The sequence below is a fragment of the Mastomys coucha genome, unplaced genomic scaffold, assembly GCF_008632895.1.
Source record: "Mastomys coucha isolate ucsf_1 unplaced genomic scaffold, UCSF_Mcou_1 pScaffold15, whole genome shotgun sequence".
NCBI lineage: Eukaryota > Metazoa > Chordata > Mammalia > Rodentia > Muridae > Mastomys > Mastomys coucha.
Window position 1 is genome coordinate 60,207,342 of NW_022196897.1, and position 26,136 is coordinate 60,233,477.

Genomic DNA, 26,136 nt, shown 5'->3' on the forward strand with positions numbered 1-26,136 from the left:
AAATGGAACCCTATTCCTGTGACACTTTTGTGGCATTACCTCCAGCAACAGTTGGAAATAGGGTTATCTTTGGAAAAAATTCAGACAGACTCTTTGATGAAGTACAAGAAGTAATTTACTCTCCAGCTGCGGTTCATAATGATTTGAAAAAAGGTCTCAAGGTAGGTGAAGGACATGTTGTGCTAGCAATATCTATTGTTTGAAGTATTCATGGATAGTTTTATTTTATATGTATGACTGTTTTGTGTACCACATGTGTGTGCCTGGTGCCCAAGGGGGCCAGGAGAGGGTGTTGGATCTCCTGGAACTAGAGTTCCAGACAGTTGTGAGCTATCATGTGGATGTCATGAATTGAGCCGGGGTCCTCTATAAGAGCAGCAAGTGCTCTTAACCACTGAGAAATTTCTCCAGCCCCATAAATGGTTATTATTTTGATTAGCTACCAATTGACAACAGACCATTGAAGTTAAAATTTAAGAATTCAAGACTTGAAAATAATTTGAATCAAAAATAGACTTCTAGTGTATTATTTCAATAATTTAAAGGAAACTGCTAAAATAGTAAAACCTGTCTCTTTTATCAAATATTTGAATACTTTCTATATGTTACCTATGATGGATATGATAAGGGATTTTGAAGTCAGTTTATTAAAACCTGAGCAACATCCCTTAAAGAACTACAGGAAAACACAATCAAACAGGTGAAGGAAATGAACAAAACCATCAAGGATCCAAAAATGGAAATAGAAACAATAAAAAAATCACACAGGGAGACAACCCTGGAGTTAGAAAACCTAGGAAAGAGATTAGGAGTCATAGACGCAAGCATCACCAACAGAATACAAGAGATAGAAGAGAGAATCTCACCTGCAGAAGACATCATAGAAAACATTGATACAACAGTCAAAGAAAATGCAAAATGCAAAAAGCAAAAAGATCCTAACCCAAAACATCCAGGAAATCCAGGATACAATGAGAAGACCAAACCTAAGGATAATAGGTATAGAAGAGAGTGAAGACTTCCAACTTAAAGGGACAGTAAATATCTTCAACAAAAATCTTAGAAGAAAACTTCCCTAACCTAAAGAAGGAGATGCCGCCGGGGGAGGGGGGGTTAGGGGAGGTGGGGGGGGGTGGCGCACGCCTTTAATCCCAGCACTTGGGAGGCAGAGGCAGGCAGATTTCTGAGTTCAAGGCCAGCCTGGTCTACAGAGTGAGTTCCAGGACAGCCAGGGCTACACAGAGAAACCCTGTCTCGCAAAACCAAAAAAAAAAAAAAGAAAGAGATGCCCATGAGCATACAAGAAGCCTAATTAACTCCAAATAGACTGGACCAGAAAAGAAATTCCTCCCATCATATAATAATCAAAACACCAAATGCATTAAACAAAGAAAGAATATTTAAAGCAGTAAGGGAAAAAGGTCAAGTAACATATAAAGGCAAACCTATCAGAATTACAGCAGACTTCTCACCAGAGTCTATGAAAGCTAGAAGATCCTGGGCAGATGTCATACAGACCCTACAAGAACACAAATGCCAGCCCAGGCTACTATACCCAGCAAAACTCTCAATTACCATAGATGGAGAAAACAAGATATTCCTTGACAAAACAAAATTTACACAATATCTTTCCACAAATCCAGCCCTACAAAGGATAATAGATAGAAAACACCAACATAAGGAGCAAAACTACACTCTAGAAGAAGCAAGAAAATAATCTCAACAAACCCACACAAACATAATTCCACCTCTAACAACAAAAATAACAGGAAGTAACAATTACTTTTCCTTAATATCTCTTAATATGAAAATTAATATTACCAACATATCATAATCGATTGAAATCCAAAAATATGAGGAATTAGAAATTAGTCGACTATCATCCAGTGGTCTCTCTAATTGGGTAATTGGAAAAATAAGTCCAATATTATACAATCCATATACACTTTCTGCTTGTTTGTACGTGACGGTGTCTTGCTGTGTACCACATAATGGTCTTAAAATCAGGCTTCTCATATCTCAGCCTCTCTATTAGTAGGATTGTTTATTTGATGTTTTACACTATACTATGCTTTTTAGAAGTTTACATATTTCAAAAGTTTATACAGCCAAAAGAAATGTAGACAATTAACTTGGGAGTTGGTTTGTAAGAGAACAATAAAGAGTGAGACCCAATGCTTTGCTTGATGTGTGTAACTATTCTATCAAGTTTGAAGAAGAGGACTTTATAAGTTAATCTTTCTCTAAAATAAATGCTTTTCAAAATCACCACAGCCAATGAACCAGACTCTTACCCTCACCTAATGTCTGTGCCACCCTCCAAGCAGAACTATTGTTGATTGAAACAGTTAGTAAATGACTTCATGGATAGACCATATTAATATACACACTATTTCTTAAATGAATGTAACCTGTTCCCTGTGGGCTGAGAATGAAGACAACAACTCAAGTCAAATAGCTTCGACCATAGCAGGAAGTCTGTATCCAAAAATTATGCCTACAATTTATTCCTTGGTGCAGCAGAACTGTCAACTCTTAGCTTAGCTACTGTGGCAGTAAAATCCTTTGGTGATGTGAGAGTCATCAAAATACAGCCTTATTACAATGAACTCCAATGTGTAAAAATTGTTCTTATTTTGGGCTTGTACCACAGTAAGAGCCAAGACTTTAAGCTCTACTAAAACCAAAACAAACAAAAAGACTTTGTATGTTTATGTTCATTTAAAAAAATATTAGTAGGTATGTATTATTTTAAAATATACAGTTAATATGTTTGGAGTTATTTCAAATTTATATTGAGACAAACATGTATTTTCAGTATTACTGTAGACAAGTATCTACATAAGACTTCAATTTATTGTTGTTTTACATCAAACAATTTTTATAATACTCATTTTTATTGCTATAATATTTTATACATTTTAAAGAATATGGCAGAAAACCCAAAAGGTATTACAGGTATTGAACGGGGGTCTCTGGGAGGAGTTGGGGTACAAAAGGGAAACAAGAATGGGATGTAATTCTGTTTACTTAAAATGTTTTTAAATGTTAACAAGTTCAGATAAATTGAAATCATGTATCTTTTCTCATCGTAATGCAGTAAATCTTAAATCAATTAAGAGAAGGAAAGAAAGAAGGAAAGAAAGAAAGAAACAAAGAAATTCCACAACTATTGGCTTCTCAGTCAGATAGGGAAGTTGATTGAATGCACACCCTAAGACTAATGGATGAAGCGTGCTGGAGAGATGGCTCAGCGGTTAAGAGCAGTGACTGCTCTTCCAGAGGTCCTGAGTTCAAATCCCAGCAACCATATGGTGGCTCACAACCATCTGTAATGAGATCTGATGCCTTCTTCTGGTGTGTCTGAAAACAGCTATGTCCTCACATAAAACAAATAAATAAATCTTAAAAAAAAAAAAAGAGAGAGAAATACATGCAAACAAACTACTCATAAAATAAAATAAGTAAGTAATCTTTCAAAAATTATGTAGTTAGAGCTGGGGTTTCAATTGACAGATCAAAAGAATTCAGCTTGAAATAGATTAGAAAAATTATTCTAAATTTTATAAATAACAGGTTTTTGTTTCTTTTTCTATAGTGCTGGGGACCAAACCTATGGTCTCTTGTATGGTAGGCACATATTCTAGCAATTGAGCCACATTTTCATCCCCATAAATAAGTTTTGCAGTTTATCAGAAGGTTTATTAGGTATCTGATACATACATTTTGTATATTTTTCCTCACCTCTTCTATGCACATTAAATAAAATGCCCTTTCAAATTTTTATTTAAAGAGTCTATTTACATGGAACTTAAAGATTATACTGTCTTCTATTGTCATGAACTTTTTGGATTCTTTATGTTCTAACACTGATATACATTAAATATAAGACTTTTGTATTTATATCTGTATGTTTAAATGTAGCCCGTCATGAAGGTCAGGTTCTCACTCTTTCCATTGTGGTGGAGTGGCCTCAGAGGTCCCTGACACTGGGAATATGGGTCCCCGGCCACTCTTACCTGACTGAGGGTTTCACGTACCTATAATACATGTGTCACTAGTCAGTATAGGCTAGACATTGAACTCAAGTACTGCTCTCTTGCTCTTCAACTCATATTAATCATTCTCCATGAAACAGAATGATTAGTAACCATCACTCCTAAGCTTCCAGTCCAGGGCAGCTCTGCTTATCCTTCTCCTGGCCTTAATACTTAATGTTTGGTGTATCTTAGTTAATGGGGAAGTCTGTGTTTTTTGAATGAAGCTCCGCTTTGATTTATCTTTGTAACTGACTGTCTTAGTAGGGTATATTATAATAGGACACACTCAGAAAATACTTAAATGGCAAGTGCTTTAGAGTCAGTTCTGCATGAGATTTATTATTGAAAATTTTTAATGTAGCTCCATTTTACCTACCTTCATAGTGATCATCTCTTCCCAGGGGTTTTTTAAATTCTGGAATTTGGTGACTTCTCATTTTTGGCTGTATAGTTGTATAGCTTTTTCTTTTTTCTTTTTTACAGTGTACTTATATAGAAGTTGATCAAGTTCCTGAAACATATGCTGTTGTCCTTAGTCGCCCAGCTTGGCTGTGGGGGGCAGAAATGGGTGCCAATGAGCACGGAGTCTGCATTGGGAATGAGGCTGTATGGGGAAGAGAAGATATTTCTAAGGAGGAAGCACTTTTGGGCATGGACCTTGTCAGGTAATAGTTATCTGCTTTCTCACTGTAGATGATGTGAGAAATGGTAAATACCAACCTGCATTGATTTTCACACCAGCATAGAATTTGATGACTCTTCGATATCACTAGTTAGTCAAAGCACATGGCTCAGTCTACATAATCCCCAGTCTACAAGCTTGAGAACCTGAGTTTCATCTCATGTGCATCTGTAACAACCCCAGCATTGGGGAAGCAGAAGCACACAGATTCCTAGGCTTGCTGGGCAGCTACTCTAGCTTAATGGGTAACTTCTAGGTCACTGAGAGACCCTGTCTCATAAAATAAGGTGGAGTGCAATTAAGGAAGCTAGCGGGCTTCTGGCTTCTACATGCATGCTTACACACATGCACACCCTCAGATGCACGCCCACATAAACCCCTATATGTACCACACAAACACCTACTGATGCTCATGCATACCCATACACATCACTAACTGGGAGAGGGGCCAAATTAGAAATTGTAATTCATCAGAAATGCCTAAATTGTTTTATCACATGGTTGTTTAATACCTTCATTTTACAAAGAAATATCTCAGAAATAAAAATAACTTTGTAATAAATTGCCAAGATGGGACTTGACTTCAAAAACCTTTTCATTTATGGAAATGCCTTTAGAAGTAAGACTTTACAAGACTTTATTTTACCTATTAACTTGCATTTTCTCACTTTGGGTGTAGTTAATACAATGTTGGTTTTTTTTATGTGAAGTTAGGATGAGTAAAGGAAATGATTTTTAATCTGAGAGCTTCAATATTTTTATTTTAGGCTTGGCCTTGAAAGAGCTGACACAGCTGAGAAAGCTCTGGATGTCATTGTTGACTTATTAGAAAAATATGGCCAAGGTGGAAACTGCGCAGAGGCTGAAGAATTCAGCTATTACAACAGTTTCCTGATAGCTGATCGTAATGAAGCCTGGATTCTGGAGACCTCAGGGAAGTACTGGGCAGCAGAAAAAGTCCAAGGTGTGAAGAACTATTTGCCATTTGGTTTATAATTATGTAATTAATAAAATCTACTGTAACTGTAGATAATACCTTTACTTGCCTTTTGAGATTTATAATCCATTGCATTAAAGGATAAACTGCAGAGCAAGGTTTAAATTGGAAAGAACAGAAAGGGAATGAGAACCATGGTGAGGGTTCGTACAAAAAATGACCAGGTATGGCGTCATCTCTAGCAGCTGTGGCTGCTTATAGTGTGGTGGTGCTGGTCTTTTTTTTTTTCTCTCTCTTAACCATTCCTTGTTACGTTTTCTTTTTCTAACTGTGGGCTGAATTCCAGAATTGTGTCATGTGTAAGTGCAGAGGTACAGAAAAGGAGTGTGGCTGGGGATGGGCGGCTTTGGGGCACCATTTAGAACCGGATGACATTGAGGAAATGCAGTTTGATTGCTTTGGAACTGGTTTCTCCAGATTTATTTGTGGTCATATATTCCTCTTATTTCTTCTCGTGTGTGTTTCTTTGTGACACATGCACATGTATATATGTGAGGGGAGGCATGCAGGACCATTGCGTACATGTGAAGGTCAGAGGACAGCCTGTGGCAACTCATGGTCCCTGTGGTTTACGGCTCCTGTGTGTGCTTGACTGTCTGATCCACGTGCTTCTGGGGATTTTCCTACCCTTGCATTCTCACCACATGTCTCACCACAGGAGCTCTGGGATTGTAGGCACTGCCATCATCCCTGACTTTACCTGAGCCCTGGGGATAATCCATTAAGCTTTCTCCACAGCCAGTCCTCTTGATTTCAAGTAAAGAAATCCGGAGATAGAAAGTAACTTAGTGCGCTGAGTGAAAGTCTTCAGCCCCTTGTTCTGCAGAGCACAGCCTTGTACGGAAACATGATCTCATGCTTCTTATGCACTGACATCTTGAATCTCCTAGTTTTTAAAAAGGAGATAAGAGGTACCTGTAAAAATACTAGCGGAGGTTAGCCCAGTGGGTATTGGCAGAGGTTAGCCCAGCTGGTGCTGCTTGTCTGGCACACACAAGTCCTGGCTTAATCGCCAGCAGTGCATCAAACTGAGACCAGTGGCATGCAGCTGTAATCCTTCCACCATCTGGGAGGGAGAGAGGCAGGGAAGCAGATGCTCGAGATCATTGTCTACCTCACAGAGTTTAAGTCCAGCCTGGGACTCAGGAGAACCTGCCTCAATTAGTTAATTAACTGGTTGAATGATGTGGACCCAGGGGTGCTATGAACATTAGAGGAAGGAAAGTCATTGTGACCTTCAGGAGGAGTTCAAAAGGACTCTACGGAGAGCCTGTGTTGGAAGATTTGAATGTTATCTTTTTTTTTAAAGATTTATTTATTTATTATTTTATGTAAATGAGTACACTGCAGCTGTACAGATGGTTGAGAGCCTTCATGTTGTTGTTGGGAATTGAATTTAGGACTTTTGCTTGCTCCGGTCAAACCCACCTGCTCTGGCCCAGAGATTGATTTATTATCATACATAAGTACACTGTAGCTGTCTTCAGACGCACCAGAAGAGGGTGTCAGATCTCATTACAGGTGGTTGTGAGCCACCATGTGGTTGCTGGGATTTGAACTCATGACCGTTGGAAGAACAGTCAGTATTCTTACCCACTGAGCCTTCTCCGCCAGCCTGAGCATTACCTTTCAAAATAGGTTATTGCCAGTTACATTCATGGGCTTTAGAAATACTGTTTTGCTGGGCAGTGGTGGCACACGCCTTTGATCCCAGCACTTGGGAGGCAGAGGCAGGTGGATTTCTGAGTTCAAGGCCAGCCTGGTCTACAAAATGAGTTCCAGGACAGCCAGAGCTATACAAGGAAACCCTGTCTCGAAAAACCAAAAACCAAAAATCAAAAAAAGAAAAAAAATACTGTTTTTATATTTTAAGTTTGACATTTTCTATATATTAATAAAATGTATAAAATTAAATTTAATCCATTTTATTTTTACACTAATTGACATGGTTATATCAATGACCACCTTTTCTTTTATTAAACATGCTACCTGAAAAGCAAAGGAATAAATACTCTTGAAAAAAGGCTTACCTGGTCATGCAAAATGAATGCCTTCCTGGGTATGATTATCCTGTTGAGACAACCTTGCTAGTGCTTTCTCCACCTCTTGCTAAATGATCTCAAGAACTAGATTGCTGTTTGGAGTGTCTCCAACACAGAAATGATACATCTCTGATAGACTGCTAATCACCTGCATCTGGCCATTGAGTAGTATACACATGTATTGAAGAGCTAAACAAAGTGTCATGCATGCTAACAGGTACAAATGAACTGTTGGTAACATATGGAGCCGTCCTGGAATTAGGCTGAGTTCACAAAGGCCAAAGAAGGCAGAGCAGCAAGATAGCTCAGCAGGTCAGGGTGCCTGCTGCCAGCCCTGAAAACCTGAGTGATTCCCAGAACCCACGACACACAAAGTGAAAGGGTGGCCTCTGCACACATACACACAAGTAAAAACATGTGCATTTAAACATTTTTAAATAGGGGTTTAGCAGTTGAGAGCACTGACTGCTCCTCCAGAGGTCATAAGTTCAATTCCCAGCAACCACATGGTGGCTCATAACCATCTGTAATGGGATCTGATGCCCTCTTCTGGTGTGTCTGAAAACAGCTATAGGTACTCACATGCATTAAATAAATAAATAAATAAATAAATAAATAAATAAATAAATAAATCTTTTTTTAAAAAAATAAATAATTTTTAAAAAGCCAGAAGGCTATTTACTATACAATTCTACTTATATAACATTCTTTTTAAGAATGGGCATATATGCTATGGCATGTGTGTGAAAGCCAGAGGACAACTTTGAGAATCACTTTTCTTTTTCTATCATGTGGGCTCTGGGGATCGAACTCAGATGGGTCAGCTTGTGGCATATGCCTTTACCCAATATATATAAACTCAAGATATGTGTGTGTGCGTTTTTGCACACGTGTGGTTTTAGATGCCAAGTATACCTAGAGCTAATGAGTCACTAGGATTAGGAGATGCATGGCTCTGGTATGAAAGGGTAAGATGATGGATGGTCCAAGTATTCTTTTCCTTGACACTCAATATCAGTGTTCTTGTTGTGATAATATTCTATAGTTTTTATAATGTGATGGGTGGAAACCTAGCGAAGAATACACTATCTCTCTGGATTATTTCATATAACTGCATCTGAGTATACAGTTATCTCAAAGCTTAAATTTAAATTTTACTTAATTGTTTAGACTATGCAGTCTATGTTCGTGGCCAGTCTTACTTTGCAGTGGTGATTGAGAATCATAATGTAGAGGGCAATACTTCATGTTAAAGATAGCTTTTCTTCTCCCTTCCACCCTTTTCAAACAGGAGTTCGTAATATCTCCAATCAGCTTTCCATAACAACCAAGCTAGACCGGGAACATCCAGACATGAGAAACTATGCTAAGCAGAGGGGCTGGTGGGATGGCAAGGAGGAGTTTGATTTTACTGCGGCCTATTCTTATGTTGACACGGCTGCCATGATGACGTCACCAAGCAGGTACTGTCAGGGCTACAAGCTTCTGGATAAGCACAGAGGTAAGTTAGCACTAAATAACATTTAAAAATGGAATTTTGTGCTGATATAATGTGAGAATGGTAAGACCTAGTAAATGTATGGCATTTTTACTATAAATAAAGCAAAGTATTAGGATAGTATAAGCTATTTTTTGATATATGTAACTTACTAAATCATTGTAAGAAATACTGATTCCTTTTGAGGGTCAAATTCAAATTCTCAATCCTCAAGAAACTTTCTATTTTTTAAAAAAAGAATTTGAGTGAGATAAATAAAAAATAAATAAATAAATAAATAAATAAGTATTAGGCCAGGTGGTGGTGGTGGTGGTGGTGGCAGCGGCGGCGGCGGCGCACACCTTTAATTCCAACACTTGGGAGGCAGAGGCAGGTGGATTTTTGAGTTCGAGGCCAGCCTGGTCTACAAAGTGAGTTCCAGGACAGCCAGGGCTATACAGGGAAACCCTGTCTCGAAAACAAACAAACAAACAAAAAACAAAAACAAAAAATAAAATAAAAATTAGAAAAAAAAATATATGTATATTTCTGACTAGCCTAGTATTCACTGTGTAGACCAGGCTATCGTTGAACTCATGGAGATCTGTCTGCCTCTGTCTTCCTAGTGCTGGGACTAAAGGCATGCACCACCACACCTAGGAGTTTAAACTGTTACTTTTTTTTTTTTCTCCCCGCCCCATCCTTTCCTTCCCTCCCTCTTAAACTGTTACTTTTTAAATTATCTTTTAACAGTAGTGGGGTTTTTTTGTTTTTTTGTTTGTTTGTTTGTTTTTTGGTTTTTTTGAGACAGGGTTTCTCTGTGTAGCCCTGGCTGTCCTGGAACTCACTCTGTAGACCAGGCTGGCCTCGAACTCAGAAATCCACCTGCCTCTGCCTCCCAAGTGCTGGGATTAAAGGCGTGCGCCACCACCGCCCGCTAACAGTAGTATTTTTGTTAGGTTATATGTTTTATCCTTTTTGTTTGTGTAGCTTTGCATATGCACACATACGTGTTTAGCTGTGTATACCCATGATGGTGTATTTGGAGGCCTGAGGTTTGATGTTTAATGTCTTCCTTAGTTACTCTCCCCCTGAGTTTTTGAGACAGTCTTTCATTGAACTTGGAGCTTACCGTTTCAGTGAGGGAAGCTGGCCAGCAAGCTCCTGAGACCCTGTCTCTGCACCCCAGCACTGGGGTTACAGGTGTCAACTGCCACCTCTGGGATCCAAACTCACAGCTGACAGCAATGTATGTTAGTCAGTGTTCTAGTGCTGAGAAGAGACACCGTGATCAAGGCAACCCTTATAAAAGAGGGCATTTGTTTGGGGTTTTGCCTGCAATTTCAGAGGGCCAGTCCATTATCATCTTGGTGGGAGCAAAGCAGCATGCAGCCAGGCATGATGCTGGGGAAATAGTTCAGAGCTTTATTGTAATCCCCAGGTAGCAAGCAGAGAGAGATAGCAACAGAGACAGAGAGAAGAGAAAAAGAGACAAGGAGAGGGCTGGTGAGATGGCGCAGTGGGTAAGAGCACTGACTGCTCTTCTGAAGGTCCTGAGTTCAGATCCCAGCAACCACATGGTGGCTCACAACCACCCATAATGACATCTGACGCCCTCTTCTGGTGCGTCTGAAGACTGCTACAGTGAATTATACCCCAGCAAGCGGGGCAGTCCTGAGTTCAATTCCCAGCAGCCACATGATGACTCATGGCCATCTGTACAGCTACAGTGTACTCATACACATAAAATAAATAAATAAATCTTTAAAAAAAAAGAGAGAGACGAGGAGAGACAGACACACCCTGGGAATCTCAAAGCCCACTCCCAGGGCCACGTCTCTTCCAACAAGACAAACAAGGCAAACAAGGCTTGTTCCTTTCCAAAGAGGATTGCCTTAGGCGACGTCTGTGGAAAGTTTGGTTGACTCCCACAGGGGTCTCCACCCACAGGTTAAAAACCACCTGTCTCGCTGAATCAGTGTCTAAGCATGGGGTGGAGAGCAAGACTGGAAGATACTTGATGTTGACCTCTGACCTCCATCTGTGTGTGCATGTGTGCTCATGCTTCTGCACACCTACCACCTCACACTGTTGGAGATCAGCAGTACCTAATTAAAACGGAGAGGAATGAACCAGGTGTGAGGACTCACCATTTGGGAGTTGAGGCACAAACGAGTTCAATACCAGTCTGGGCTGTGTAGTAAGACTGTCTCAGGCAGACATAATAGAAGCGAAAACATCGATAATCCCAAGGTTGAGGGTAGCCAGACAAAGGGAAGACAACCACATAGAATAGTATAAATTAATAAGCATCACAGTGAGATAATTGGCATATTTAACTACAGGATAACCAGATCACAGACCTGAAATGGATGCCTGAATATATAGTAGTAGATGCATGTGACACAGACTTCATTTTTTTCAAGTGTGATGTACAATTCATTGAGTTTTCAATGCTTTGCCAAAAGAATAAATGCCTATTCAATAGTTCCCATATGAAATTGTCTACTGGTGTATTATGTTTAAATTTTGCTATGATTTAAATTTTTTCTAGATAAAGAGCCTACTTCCTTCTTTCTATCAGTCCCTAGCTGATGGCTATTAAGTGTGTGCTGCATGTATATCAAATTGTGTCTATATCCATGCGTGTATTCTAAGTAGCTAGCTTAAATTGCTGTGAAATTGCACCCTGTGTTTTACATTCACTTTGCAGGACCTGCCACTGCGGTCTCGGCACTTATCGAATGCTTGCTAGTGGCTTACTTACAGCTGTCCTACTCAAGAGATCATGTAAATCCTCCTTTCATTTTGACAATTGTAGGTTTCAAATCCTGAAAACATTTTTATAATACCTGTATTATCACGGTGTTACAGTTCTGACATTGTTTTTTATTAAAACTTGCCATTTATAGGAATTTAGACCTGAATCGTTTTAAATCTCACTAGATGTTGGAGTTTGGCGCCTGATAGGTAGGTGTGAATGGTAGGGTTTTGCTTTATTGTTGAGTTTAATATCAAGGGCTCAGTGTAGATGTAGCCCTCTCTTCTTCTCAGTGTTATTCAAGATTTACTGAAAGATAAGCTCCTCTAACAAGTTCTCTGTAAATTCAGTAAGGTACTTCTTGAATTTGAATCATGCTATACCATGAAGGAACTTGGTAAGAGCATGCATATGTGCATCAAATCTGTTGCCATTAGTATAAAATGGTTGCTAGCTTGTGTCTTTATCAGCAGCATTTTAGATTCTTCCCTATGAACGTTAATTTCCTTTTTCATTGAAGCATCAGAAGATCATAATTTGGATACAGACTTGCGAACTTCTCTAGTGAACCCATATTAAAAAAGAGGGAGGGGGAGGCGCTCACCTTTTAGATTGTGTTTGTGAGTTAATCCAGGGCCTGGTGCAGACTAAGCACATACACTGTATTATAATATGCTTCTAGTTCCAATTGCTGTAGGGTTTTGTGAGGAAAGAAAAACCTGTAGTTAGTAAGTCATGGGTAAATGAAGGTTATTTGTTTCTTTAGAACTAATTTTAGGACAATAAACATTTCCATATAAGATATAAGATAACCTAGTGTATCTAATAGCAGAAATTATATTTTACTTTTCTCAATTTCTTAAAAATGAAATTAAAATATAATTTTATAGCTGGATGGTGGTGGTGTATACCTTTAATCTCAGCACTCAGGAGGCAGAGGCAGGTGGATCTCTGAGTTCAAGGCCAGCCTGGTCTACAGAGCAAGTTCCAGGATAGCCAGGGCTACACAGAAAATAGCCCTATCTTGAAAACAAATAAAGAGAAAAAAATATATATGTATTATAATTTTATTGTCTCCTATCCTTCCTGTTACCTTCTACATATAAGTAAATCTACATGAAAATACAGCCTGCTGAGCTCATTCAATGTTGCCTGCATGTATGTGTTTCTAGGACTGACCATTTAGTATTGGATAACCAATTAGGCCTCATTCTCAGGGAAGATTTAATCCCATCCCCACAAACACCCCACCCCACTCCACCCCCTCTTTTTCTCTTAGCAGTTCTTGATTGCCAGTGACTCTTCATCTCTATTGGGATGTCAGCGTTTGTTTGAATTGCTCAGGCCTTGTTTAGGCAGCCATGTTGTTGATATTTCACGGGTCTAGCCTCCCTGTTACAGATAATGGACACAGTCTCACAGCAGATTTATTGGTCCTCTGACTACAATCGATTCTCCGTTTTTACCATAGTTAGTCCCTGAGCCTTGGGTGCAAGAGCTGTGTATTAGATGAATCAACTTGGGCTGGTCACCCCACATTCTATTGTTCTCTCCATTTTGATTAGTTGTGGTTTTCTGTAATGGTCTCTCGCCACAAAAAGTGTCTTCTTTGATGAGGGGTCAAATTTGTATTTATCTGTGGGTAAAAATATAACTCTATAGAATGTGGTTAGGCTTTATACTGGTTCAGGAAGTGGTGGTAGTGGGTCCTCTAGCATCCATCGCCTCCCCAGCTGTGTGTAGTTGGCTAGATTTGTAGTAGCAGGCATGCTTTCCCTCCTGCTGCGTAGGCTTTGAGTCTAACTAGACAGCCATTGCTTACCACCAAGATGCTAAGTGCCACTACTACACTTTCAGGGATATGCCCATGCTGGTCATTGGGGTTCACAGGCGTCATGGCTGGGGAGGACTTTTGACTGCTTCGCTCCCTTAGCAGCTTGATTGGACCTTGTGGTACTCTGAAAACTAGTCGTCAGGGAGGAAGCTTTTGAATTAGTCCCAGCTCAAATCTGCTGAGTCCTATGTCGGAAATGTGTGGTGTCTTTGGCATTAGGGACTTGATTTTCCCTAATCCCTAGGGAGGCAACCAATGCCAGCACAATAGGCTGTATTGTTTTGGGAATCATGTCATGCCCTGACCAGCAACTTGAAAGGAAGTCTCTCATACCTGCTACTGGTATGGGTTTTTTTGTTAAATAGTCTGTGGCTCTTGAGAGGATGTTTTACATTAATTTAAAGCTATTCTTGTTATAGACCAACCATGTCTGTTGCTGTTACTAAGAAACCAGTACTACTCTAGGGTAACAGGAAGCTGACATATTTGATAAATGAGAGGCATAGTGGTGGAATGGGTAAAAGCTTACTGCTGGCTGTAAAGAAATCCCTGGCATTAGACTGCTCTCCTTCTAAGAGTAACTCTTTGAGATCTAAGAAGGAAAACCCACTGCTTGAAGGCATGGATCAGCACCCCACACCACCAGATGAAGTGATTAGGATCAGCACCCCCAAAACCACCAGATGCAGTGATTAAGAGACTGTTCTAATACTGTGGGTGGGCCTTCCTTTCTTTTTTCTGTTCAGTCTTTCTTTTTGAATAGTGAATCCAGGACCCTGTATCTCCTGGACACTGAGATACATCCCTAACCAAGACTCTGACTTTCTGTGTTATAATTGGTTCTTTTTTTTTTTAATTGATTTAAGTTTTATTGCATTATGATGAGAAAAAGATACATAATTTCAATTTATCTGAATTTGCTAACATTTAAAAACATATTTTAAGTAAATAGAACTACATCACATTCTTCTTTCCCTTTTGTACCCCAACTCCTCCCAGAGACCCCTTCCCTTCAATACCTACAATACCTTTCTTATTTTTTTTATTTTGTCATATTCTTTAAAATTTATAAAGTATTGTAACAATAAAAATGAGTATTATAAAAGTTGTTTGATATAAAACAACAATCAGTTGAACAGTCTTATGTCTATAGTAATAATGAAAATATATACATTTTTCTCAATATAAATTTTAAATAACTCCAAACATATTAACTGTATATTTTAAAATAATATATTGCTACTACTTTTTTTAATGAACATAAATAGATAAAGTCTTTTTGTTTGTTTCTTTATTTTGTTTTTAGTAGAGCTTAAAATATTGCCTCCTACTGTGGTACAAGCCCAAAATAAGAACAATTTTTAGACATTGGAGTTCATTGTAATAAGGCTGTACTTCAATGACCCTCACATCACCAAAGGATTTTACTTCCATAGTAGCTAAGCTAAGAGTTGACAGTTCTGCTGTGCCAAGGAATGAATTGTTGGCATGATATTTGGATACAGACTTCCTGCTATGGTCAAAGCTATTTGACTTGAGTGAGTTGGCTGTCAAACAATGCTCTCTAATTGGAGAAATAGGTCCAATATTGTATAATCCATATACACTTTCTGCTTGTTTGTACATGACAGTGTCTTGTTGTGTACCACATAATGGTCTTGAAATCATGCTTCTCCTATCTCAGCCTCTCTATTAGTAGGATTGTTTATTTGATGCTTTTACACTATACTCTGGTTTTCAGAACAGCTTACATATTTCAAAATTATTTATACAGCCAAAAGTAACATAGACAATTGGGAGGTGGCTTGTAAGAGAACAATAAAGAGTGAGACTGAATGCTTTGCTTGATATTTATAACTATTGTTACAATTGATTCTTAAAGTAGTTTCTGATTTAAAGGTATTATGAAACACAGTGGAATTAATCAGAAAGTAGTTGTTCAGGCCCTCAAAAGCAAACCAGAGATCCGACAAGTGCCATAGGCCTTAAGACAGCTTTAGTTGAGGATCAGCTGAGAGGCAGGAGTGGAAAGTGGTCTGAGTGGCCAGTTGAGATTCCAGAATTCTACAATCTTCACAGGAGAGAATGAACAGAGCAGATCCATCTCAGCTGAGTGGAAGTATCTCTCTGCATCTTATTTATTTCCATAAGATCATTAAATCCTCTGTGTAAGAAAACAAACACTCTGCAAAAGCAAACCAAAAGACAGAACTCAAGTATGGGGCAGGAGAGATGGCTCAGCGGTTAAGAGCGCTGGCTGTTCTTCCAGAGGTCTTGAGTTCAGTTCCCAGCACCCATGCTCATAGCCATCTATTACAGTAGTTCCATGGGACCCAATGTCCTCTTCTGGTATGCAGATATACATAAAGACAAAACATCCATATATACAAAATATGTAAATTTTAGAAAACCTTAAAAAAAAAGAAAACTCCATGCAGAGCTTTTTACAGTTTTTTATTTGCCATATTCAGCATTCAGTCAGAAATCATTTGGGGTTGGGGATCCCAGTTAAAGTACTTGCTGTGTAAGCATGGATACCCAAGTTGGATCCCTAAAACCCACATTAAATGTCAGGTGAGCATGGTGGTCTGCCTGGAATGCCAGCCTTGAGGGCAGAGATGGGATCCCCAGGACAAGCTGACCCATGACACTAGCCATATTGGTTTGCCTAAGAAGCTCTTCAGTTCACAGGGTGGAGGGGTGGTCAGGGGTGGTTCTAGACATCAACCTCATGACTCTACCTGGCTGCATAAGCATGTGCACCAGCACCTGTAAACACATGTAGAATATATATAAACACACGAGGAAATGGAAAAAAATTATCAGTCTTGCCACCATGTAGGACCAAATGACTCAAAGGAAAAAAGTGAACATCAGAAACCTGTTCTCAGCAGGGTAACATAGACCCAGTCTCAAAGGGAATAAAGAAAAAGAGAGCAAAGAGGAAGAGAATATGGAAAATTTAATCTGTGAACTAGGGAACCAAGTGGAAATGATAGAGCAGAAAAAATATAGTTGAAGCTAAGCTCATCAGATTGATTTTACAACAAACTAGACAGAGAAGAAAAGTAACAGATGAAAAGTCAGTAGAAAATATAGAGAGGGGCATGGACCAAGAGAAGATAACGTCTCTGTCTGTGTGCATGTGTGCATCTGCATGTCTGTGTGTGTGTGTGTGTGTGTGTGTGCACTCGCATGCACATGTGTGTGTGTGTAGTCACGTATGCATGTGTGTGCTTGCGTGTTCCTAGCAGGAAAGGAGAGAATAGAGAGAAGCAGCACCTGAAGGATACTGGCTGAGAAGTTTTCCTAATTAGTAAAAGCCATCCAAGCCACAATGCAGCTGTATAAGTCACAAGGAAGATACTAACCATAATAGTTCAGAGGAATGACAGAAAACTCTGTAAAGCACCTAGAGAAAATATTCACAGAAGCAAATATTATGCTGACAGCTCATTTTCTTCAGAAAGGAGGAAGCCCAGAACACTGGACAGTGACACCCTTTAGATGGGAAGAATAGCTCATGTGGATTCCAACTTCATGAAAATGTCCTGCAAATACAGAGTAGAAATAAAACTGGGGGATTTCATCACTCACCACTGGGGACTTAAGATATTAAGGGACATTCTTTAGGCAATAAATAAATCCCACACAAGTGTGGAATTGCATGCATATATCACAGTTACTAGAACACTGAGGCAGGGGGATTGTGAGTTTGAGAACTGGTCTGGAAACTTAGCAAAACCCTGTCTCAAGATTTAAAGGAAGAAGGGGGAGTGTGTGGGGGGGTGGTGGTGGTAGAACACGTGCTAGCATGACCCCCTGCAGTATTCCTTATACCAGTAGAGACAGAAGTGAAAAAAAAAGAAGGGAAGGGAGACAGAAGAAGTGGGGCGGCAGGGTGTGCAGGACTAGGTGAAGAGCAAGAGAAAAGTGGGGCGGGAGGTTCCCAGATAGAAGCAGGGTGTGCAGGACTAGGTGAAGAGCCAGAGAAGCAGGAAGTGCATTCAAAAGAATACTTTACATTCTGTGGCCACAGAGGCAGTGCTCACAATCAGGTATGCATGGATACTGTGTGGTCATGTGACCACAGTTCTCATAGTTGAGTGGCAGAACTGTAGGGAGACTAAGGCAGTCCTCCAGTGGGACTACACAGCCCCCAGAGGTTGACTTTTTACTTCAAGAGTCGACCTGTGCCAGCTATGCTGAGGTGACCTTGAGTGAATGGCAGTCAGGGTCACTTACGCAGACTCTGCCTTTCCTTCTGCTAAGCTCAGCCTCAGACTTCACCCACCTCAGGATGTACAGATTGCCTCCTAAGCCTCCACTGTTTCTCACAGACATTTTTCCTAAAATGCTTTTTATGTGGTAGTGCTCTTCTGAATCACAACCCCCTGGAGACTGGGGAAGTTATGCATGGTTGTGAGCCACCATGTGGGTGCTGGGAACCAAACCTGGGTCCTCTGGAAGAACAACAGGTAGGACTGGAGAGATGGCGCAGAGGTTTCAGAGCACTGGCTGCTCTTCCAGAGGACCTGAGTTCAATTCCCAGCAACCACATGGTGGCTCACAAACATCTGTAATGGGATGGGCACCCTCTTCTGGCGTGCAGGCATATATGCAGACAGAACACTGTGTACATAATAATTAACTAACTAACCAACTAACTAACTAACTAACTAACTAACTAACTAAATAACTAACTAAATAACTAACTAAATAAATAAAGGATTTAAAAACGAGCAACAGGTGCTCTAACCGCTGAGCTATCTCTCCAGCTTCCTAAAGAGGTTCCTTAGCTTTCCTCACCATCATGTCCTCCACACTGGCTTTTTATTTTATTGATAATTAGTCGGTATTTGCTCTTGCTAGACATGGTGACATAGTAGCATACATGACTAATCTGCTATTTGACTTTGTGTCCACTATAAATGCTGAGTGGAGACACAGGTCAGTAATGAACATAAACTTCACCATTTGCCCTCCCTCTCTTGTGACTGGAGAATCAACACCAGTATGTATCATTGTATCTTATTAATAGAGAAAAAAAACCTCTGCTTGTAAAATATATGAATTATTCGATGGGTATTTAAACGATTTCCTCAGGAAACATAACTTTTGAAACAATGGTGGAAATTCTTCGAGACAGACCCAGTGGCATCAACATGAAAGGAGAATTCCAGACCACAGCAAGCATGGTTTCTGTTTTACCTCAGGATCCCAGCCTCCCCTGCATTCACCTCTTTACGGCAACACCGCACCCTGAGAGGTAAAGTCTTCCAACTCTGGAACCACCGAGAGAGAGGTCACCGGCTGGGGTACAATCAGTAGCGTGTGCATGATTTTGTCAGTACGATTTTTATAAGCAATTACATCTTTTTAAAGTTTTATTTATTATTTTAAATTGTGCGTGCATGTGACATGAATGTGCAGAGACCTGAGGCATCGGCTAACCCAGAGCTGGATTTACAGGGGTTAGTGAGCTGCCCAAGGTAGGTGCTGGGAACTGAATGCAAGTCTTCTGCAGTGCAGGAGTACTGCCGAGTCACCAGTCACCGCTTAGTTCCTCAGGATGAATCGTTACTACGTAAATAAGGCCGTACCTTTTAATGTATTGTCTGTTTGGGTTCTAGTTTACAGTTTCTCTGTGTGTGTAAAACTGTTGTCATTTTTATGAGACAAAAAAGCTCACAGCTTCTTGTGTATGGTTATCCCTTTCCTACAAGCATATTTAACATTGTCAGGAAGAGAAATAGATCATGTTTCTTACTGATTTCAGACTTTAGTGATTTCAGCATTCAGTGATAATAACAGTGAACAGCTTAAGTGATCCTATCCCAGATGCACTTATGTACCCTATTTAGAAAACACATTCATGCACAATTTAAAATATTAACGGTTCTAGTCAAGTGTCCTTAGGGTTTCCATACATGTCATGATTTGAGTTGTTAGTATCTCTTACACAATTTAATGTGTGTTACATTAGGAATAATTTTACCTTTATTTTTCTCCAGCATTACAGCTTTTCATATTATTAACGTAGTGCTGATTTTTTATGTTAAGCCATAACCACTGTCTGTGACACTTAGGATTGCTTTTACCTTGGCAAATGACAAACTTTTCATTTTCTGATATTCTTAGTGTGCTGGGCCAACCAGTGGGTCTTTGGAAATACAAAGCTAAGTAAAGCATTGTCTTCTTGCCTAAATGCACAGGGAGATGAGCCTGCCACAACTAATGTGGCAGGAGCCAATCACAGGTCAAGCAGGATTATTAGATACCTCAATTAGAAGGAATCCACAAAGACAAAATCTTTTTTTTTTTTTTATATTTTAACATGCAAAATCAACAAAGACCTTTTCTTCTAGGTCTGTTTTTAAGCCTTTCATATTTGTACCACATATTTCCCCACTATTGGATACGACATCACCAACATTTGAACTTGAAAGGCCAGTGGCAAAGAAGCCATATGTCAAGCCTGACAGAAGACATCTACTCTACCAAAACCATCAACAGGCCTTGGAAATGATAAGTAACAATAAGGTATGGTTAGGTTATAGTATTTATTGTGTCATTCAGAATAGTTTAGGAGGTAATTCAATTCATATTTTGAATTTTGGAGTGTTAGCTTTCTTTTTGTCCTTTATGTAAAAAAATAGGGTTAGAAAGAAATAGTTACTCTCAGACTGATGGGGCAATGTAGCTTTTCCTTTGGTTAAGAGCATGAAGCCAGTGTGGTAGAACACAGCTTCTTTAATCCCAGAACTTGGGAGGTAGAGGCAGGTGGACCTCTTGAGTTCAAGGAAAGCCTGGTCTACAAAGTGAGCTCTAGGATAACCAGGGCTCTACAGAGAAACCCTGTCTCAAAAAAACAGGAAAAAAAAGAGCATGTATGTGGGGAGCACTTGGGAGGCAGAAGCAGGTGGATCTCTGTGAGTTGGAGGCCTGCCTGGTCTACAAAGAGAGACCCTGTCTTGAAAAACAAAAACAAAGAGTATGTATGTTGACTCTTAGAAAAATTGAAAATTTTGAACATAGTAACAGTAGCTAACAATTACCGAACACTTATTATATATAGTTTTGTATGTCTCATTTAATCTTTATAGCCATTTTATGAGGAAGCTTTTAATATTATTATTTTATTATTCTGATAAAGATTCTGAGGCCAGGGGAAGTTGCTTAATTTGCTCAGTATACATTCCACACTAAATACTACAAAGTCTCTGAAGGGCATTTCACCTGGTTTTTTTTATATAATGTTCTTAATCCCACAACCCTACATTAGAATTTGTGATTCAAGGGGCTGGCAGTCAGTGAGAGCATGCTAAGATGGCATTTCTAAGTCCTCAGACCCAAAGTACTACCAACAAGCAGACACAACTAGAAAAAGCAATCAATTTCTGTAGACTTGAAATAAAGAACAGAGGTTTTTGTTTGGGCTTTGGCTTATAGTTTTGAGACAGGGTCTCATTATATATTCCTCAGTAGCCCAGAATTTACAGTGTAGACCAGGATAGCCTTGAACTCACAGGCATCTACCTGCCTCTGCATCATGAGTGCTGAGATTAAAGGTGTGTGCTACCATGCCCAGAAAGGTTTTTGGTTTGTTTTAATTGTTGTTGTTATAGAAATAATAGATAATCATTATTTTAAAACTTGAAGCAATTTAGAAAAGCAGTATATCACTTGAAATAGCATCTCCAGAAATAGACATAAATTTATTTTGTGGAACAGTTAGAAAGATAAATTTTTTAAAAGGAATTATTTATTTTATGTGTATTTTATTTTATGTTTTTTTATGTTTATTTTATTTATTTTATGTGTATGAGTACACTGTCGCTCTCTTCAGACACACCAGAAGAGAGCATCAGAACCCATTACAAATGGTTGTGGCCACCATGTGGGTACTGGGAATTGAACTCACGACCTCTGGAAGAGCACCCAGTGCTCTTAACCACTGAGCCATCTCTCCAGCCCCAGAAGATAACTTTATAATATTATACCTCTTCACTCCTCCCTAACGTTTTCCCCAACTATAGAGATAGGAAAAAAACAAATACCCCATAGATAAAAGGAAAAGGAAGAGCTGTGTAAGGGCAGGCACCAAGTCATTCCCTATAAAAAGACCAGTCATCTTGTGTGCTTCTCCCCTCTCCCTGCCACCTGTTGACTGTCCTTCCCATCCCCTGACCCTGGCCCTCTTTGCACTTTTTGAGACAAAGGCTCATTAAGTCGCCCAGACTGATCTTGAAGTTAAGTCTATCACCCAGGCAGTGCTAGAACTTATGATCTTCCTGCTCCAGCAGCTGAGATCCTAGGCCCCCTGGTCCTCAGTGTTCTTGCTCATTCTCCTTGGCAATACTTGCAGGAGCCCCTGTCTGGTGCCTTGCTCCACCTCCACACACCGTTCATTGCTCATGACAGCACTCAGGTGTTCATAGCCTTTGCCCCGTAAACTGCTCCAAGGGGGTAGGTTTTATGGCAGTATCAAATATTTGGTAAACTAAATTGAATTGATTTAAAAGCTATTACTGGTTTAGACTCTAATGAACATTCTGGATTGACACTGTAAAGTAATGGAAGATAGTAGAATGTGAAGGACGTGTCACGGAGCTGGGATCTACTTCTGCCTCTCTAAATAACTACTTCTGTGCTAAGGGGAGTTACTTCTATGATAGTTTTAATTTATATTTCTTGATTACTAGTGTGGCTGGAAATCCTCTATGTGTACTGTCATATTTTCTCCTCAGTAACTTATCAATTTTGTTTTTCCTTAGCTTATTTCTCAATTGATTTTGAGTCTGTCTTTGTTTTTTCTTAAGATATAGATGAATATAAACACACACATATACATATACACATATATTTATATATTTAAAGCAGATTCTTGCTATATTGCCCAAGTTATACTCCCAGTCTTGAGTTTAACTGGTCCTCATGCCTCAGCTTCCAACTACTAAGACTACAGTTGGATGCTACCATTACAGCTTATGTCATTTTTTCTAATGTCAACTGACATTAAACGTTCATGTCAAATTTTATGTACTCAGTTGTATTTGTTGTTTTGTTAAGGCATCTTGATTTCATCAAAATACTTGCCTTGCCTCATAATAAATAATTTTTCTATATTTTTCTCTTGGTTATATATGGTTTTTAAGTGTTTATTTTATATATATACATACATATATACATATATATAGGCAATGCATATGCCGCTGTGGTGTGTGTGTGTGTTAAGTTAGAGGACAGTTTTCAGAAGTCAGTTTTCTCCTTTGATCATGTAGGCCTGGGGGATAAAACTCAGGTCATCAGGCTTGGTAGCAAGCATCTTTACCCACTGAGTTATCTTACTGTCCCACATATGTGTATGTTTTTTAAAAACAAAAGTTTAATTCTCTAGAACTGTTGAAATGGCTCAGCAGGTAAAGACACCTCCCACCAAGACTAATGACTTGAGTTCAGTCCCCAGGACCTGCATGGTCAAAGGAGAGAACCAGCTCCTACGAGGTGTCCTCTGACTTCCAAAGTATGGAGGCTCGCTCCTACCCACACACATGCATGTAAATAAATAAATACATACATGCATGCATACATACATATAATTTAACAACATCGAGTTCCCTAATACATCATGAATCTGTTTTATACATCAGGAAGGCAGAAGTTCTTAGCTTGTTTCCCAAAAAGGTGATCAATTACCTAAATATTGTTTATTAACAAAGTTATTTTCCCCCTATTATTATAAAATACAATACTTCCGGGGCAGGGGGCCTGCATACAGCTTCATGCTGGGAATCACTGTTTTGTGACACTCTGTCCCATAACTGTTCAGAAGTTCTCAATGGTGCTCGCTTGTATACAGGGTTCTTTTTTCCTCTAGACTCAAAAGTTGATGATAACTTTTCAACTATTAAAAATTATTCCTTTTTAGGTTGGAAACATAGGTTCAGAGGTAGAGCCTTTGCCTAGCATGTTCAAGGTCCTGGGTTCAATCCCCAGCAGCACACATAGGAAAAATGCTTCTTTCTCTGAGCCCTGGACACACTCCCACTTCCTGGAAACAAGAAGAAAATGTCTTTTTATTGTTTTTACTCATGAATGTTACCTTTTTGTTCCCTTAGTGTAAAGGGCATTCATTTATTTACTTCTGTTTTCTCAAGTGCTAGGGGTTTAGCTCAGGTCGTCAAGCACACTGGGCAGTCTGTCTCTGAGATGGACTCCAGACCCATCCCTTATCTGATAGAATTGGCTTCAAATATACAAGCTCTAAATCTAGAAAAGCGTCTCAGTCTTGATTCCCAGCACACTTCTTTACACTCAGTCAAGGCGAACTTTCAGTTGTCATGATCTAAGCTTCCTGATTATTGGTACCGTGATTGTTCTTGTATTTTTAGCTAAAATAACTCTTTTGATATTTCTGCATTAACTGAATCTAGAGCAATGGTTTATTCCTTTTATCTCTTTTTCATTCCTTTTGCATCTACAGAATAGAAAGTAACTAAACCAGTAGAAACTAGAATAAACAAACCTTGGCAGTGGATTTTGTTAAATTAATATATGCATATTGACTTTTATTATTTTCATTAGGAGAAAAGCAAGACAATATTGGACAGCATGAAGAAGCTGGAAAAAGAAGTGTTTGAAGAGATAGAATCAATCCTCCAAAACAGACATCTTGACGTGGATAAAACTGTTAATCTCTTTCCTCAATATGTGAAAGATGAAATTAAAGTTTATCAGTCAAATATTAGTTCTTAATGATCACTTAAGTGGCCAAAAGTCTTCCCTACTGCCCTGGTAATGATACAAAGCTACTTCGAGGAGATCTGATTATTTCCTCATAGTAGTAAGTTGTATTTTGACTGATAAACCACAGTAATTAGTATTCAGTTGCATAAAGCATGAAATATAAAACATGGTGCATGGGCTATGATAGCATTAAGTATTATTAAGAAAGTTCAAGGCTTTTTTTTTCTTAAGCAGTGGAAAGCATGTCAAGTGCTTTTTTTGTGCTTTAGGCAAATATTAACCAGCTTCAACAAGACAAATGTCTAGATTTATGCTGTTGACATTACCATGCAATCTGCAGAAGCCCTTCCATTCAACTCAAAAGGGACTTCTGCTGAGATTGGCTGAGCAACAAGCTTACAGCTCTAATTGTTTGGCTTTTTCTCTCCCTCATCCCCTCAGAAACTATTAGTCCTTTTGTTATCTGGGTAGTTTTCCTTTTCCCAGAATGCCAGGTAGTTGTATCTTACAGTAGGTCTTTTTTGGATTGACTTCTTCAATACACAGCTTTCACCATGCCTCCATATGCCGAGATAGCTGGTTTCTTTTTAACATGAATAGTGCCTTCAGTTGGGTGTGTGACTACTAGAGAATCTCTTAGGTACTTCCAAATTTTGGCAATTGTGAGTAAACATCCTCGTGCAAGTTGCTGCATAGCTCTAAGCATTCAACCCATGTTGGATGGAACTGAGGTACTGCAGATCCTATGGTGTGTGAGAAACTGCCACGCTGTCTTCTACACCCTGTCGCAGCACTGTTCTGTGCTGGCCAACGTCGGTGTAGTGTAGGTAGGTTACAGGGGTTAAAGCTGTGGCCTTGCACTTTGCTTTTCAATTAATCTGTAATTCCAAACAGCATTTGATGCTGAGTTTCTTTTTGTATGCCTATTTTCCATTTGTATACCTTCCTTGATGAGGTGTCTAGCTAGATCTTGGCCCATTCTTTAATCAGGTGCTTTTTATTTATTTATCTTACTAAAGAGTCTAAACTCTTTTTCTCTAACTTAAAAAATTTTTTTTTGTTTTTTTTTTTGTTTGTTTGATTTTTCGAGACAGGGTTCATCTGTGTTCCTGGCTGTCCTGGAACTCACTCTGTAGACCAGGCTGGCCTTGAACTCAGAAATCTGCCTGCCTCTGCCTCCTAAGTGCTGGGATTAAAGGCGTGCGCCACCACTGCCTGGCTCTAACTTCAGATTTTTATTTCATGTGTATGAGTGTTTTGCCTCCATGTATGTCAGTATGAAGCACATGCCTGGCGCCCTCAGAGGGTGTGAGATCCTCTTGAACTGGTTATACTGGATCCTCTTGAACTCCAGTTATAGATGGCTGTGAGCCATCATGTGGGTGCTGGGGACCAAACCTAGATCCTCTGCAAGAACAAGCCTCTTAACCCTGAGCCATTTCTCCAGCCCCTCCCAGCACTCAAGTGTAAACCTCTTAAGAGCTCATTGTTCTTGGGGTAAAGCCCTTAACTCCAGCAACAGTAGATACTTCCCTGTCATATGAGTAGATCTTT

At 39.3% G+C, this 26,136-nt stretch overlaps 1 protein-coding gene across 2 annotated transcripts in view; it reads left to right on the forward strand.

Annotated features, from left to right (window-relative positions):
- Scrn3 (secernin 3) overlaps nucleotides 1-24,952 on the forward strand; it is a 27,148-nt gene extending 2,196 nt beyond the window's left edge. For both annotated transcript variants that reach the window (XM_031370623.1, XM_031370624.1), the window contains exons 2-8: nucleotides 1-161; nucleotides 4,524-4,705; nucleotides 5,490-5,686; nucleotides 9,053-9,262; nucleotides 18,940-19,102; nucleotides 20,202-20,376; nucleotides 24,421-24,952. In XM_031370623.1, coding sequence (XP_031226483.1) covers nucleotides 3-161; nucleotides 4,524-4,705; nucleotides 5,490-5,686; nucleotides 9,053-9,262; nucleotides 18,940-19,102; nucleotides 20,202-20,376; nucleotides 24,421-24,591 — 1,257 coding nt within the window. In that variant the 5' untranslated portion in view covers nucleotides 1-2 and the 3' untranslated portion in view covers nucleotides 24,592-24,952. The remainder of the gene's footprint in view (nucleotides 162-4,523; nucleotides 4,706-5,489; nucleotides 5,687-9,052; nucleotides 9,263-18,939; nucleotides 19,103-20,201; nucleotides 20,377-24,420) is intronic.
- Nucleotides 24,953-26,136: the final 1,184 nt, after the last annotated feature.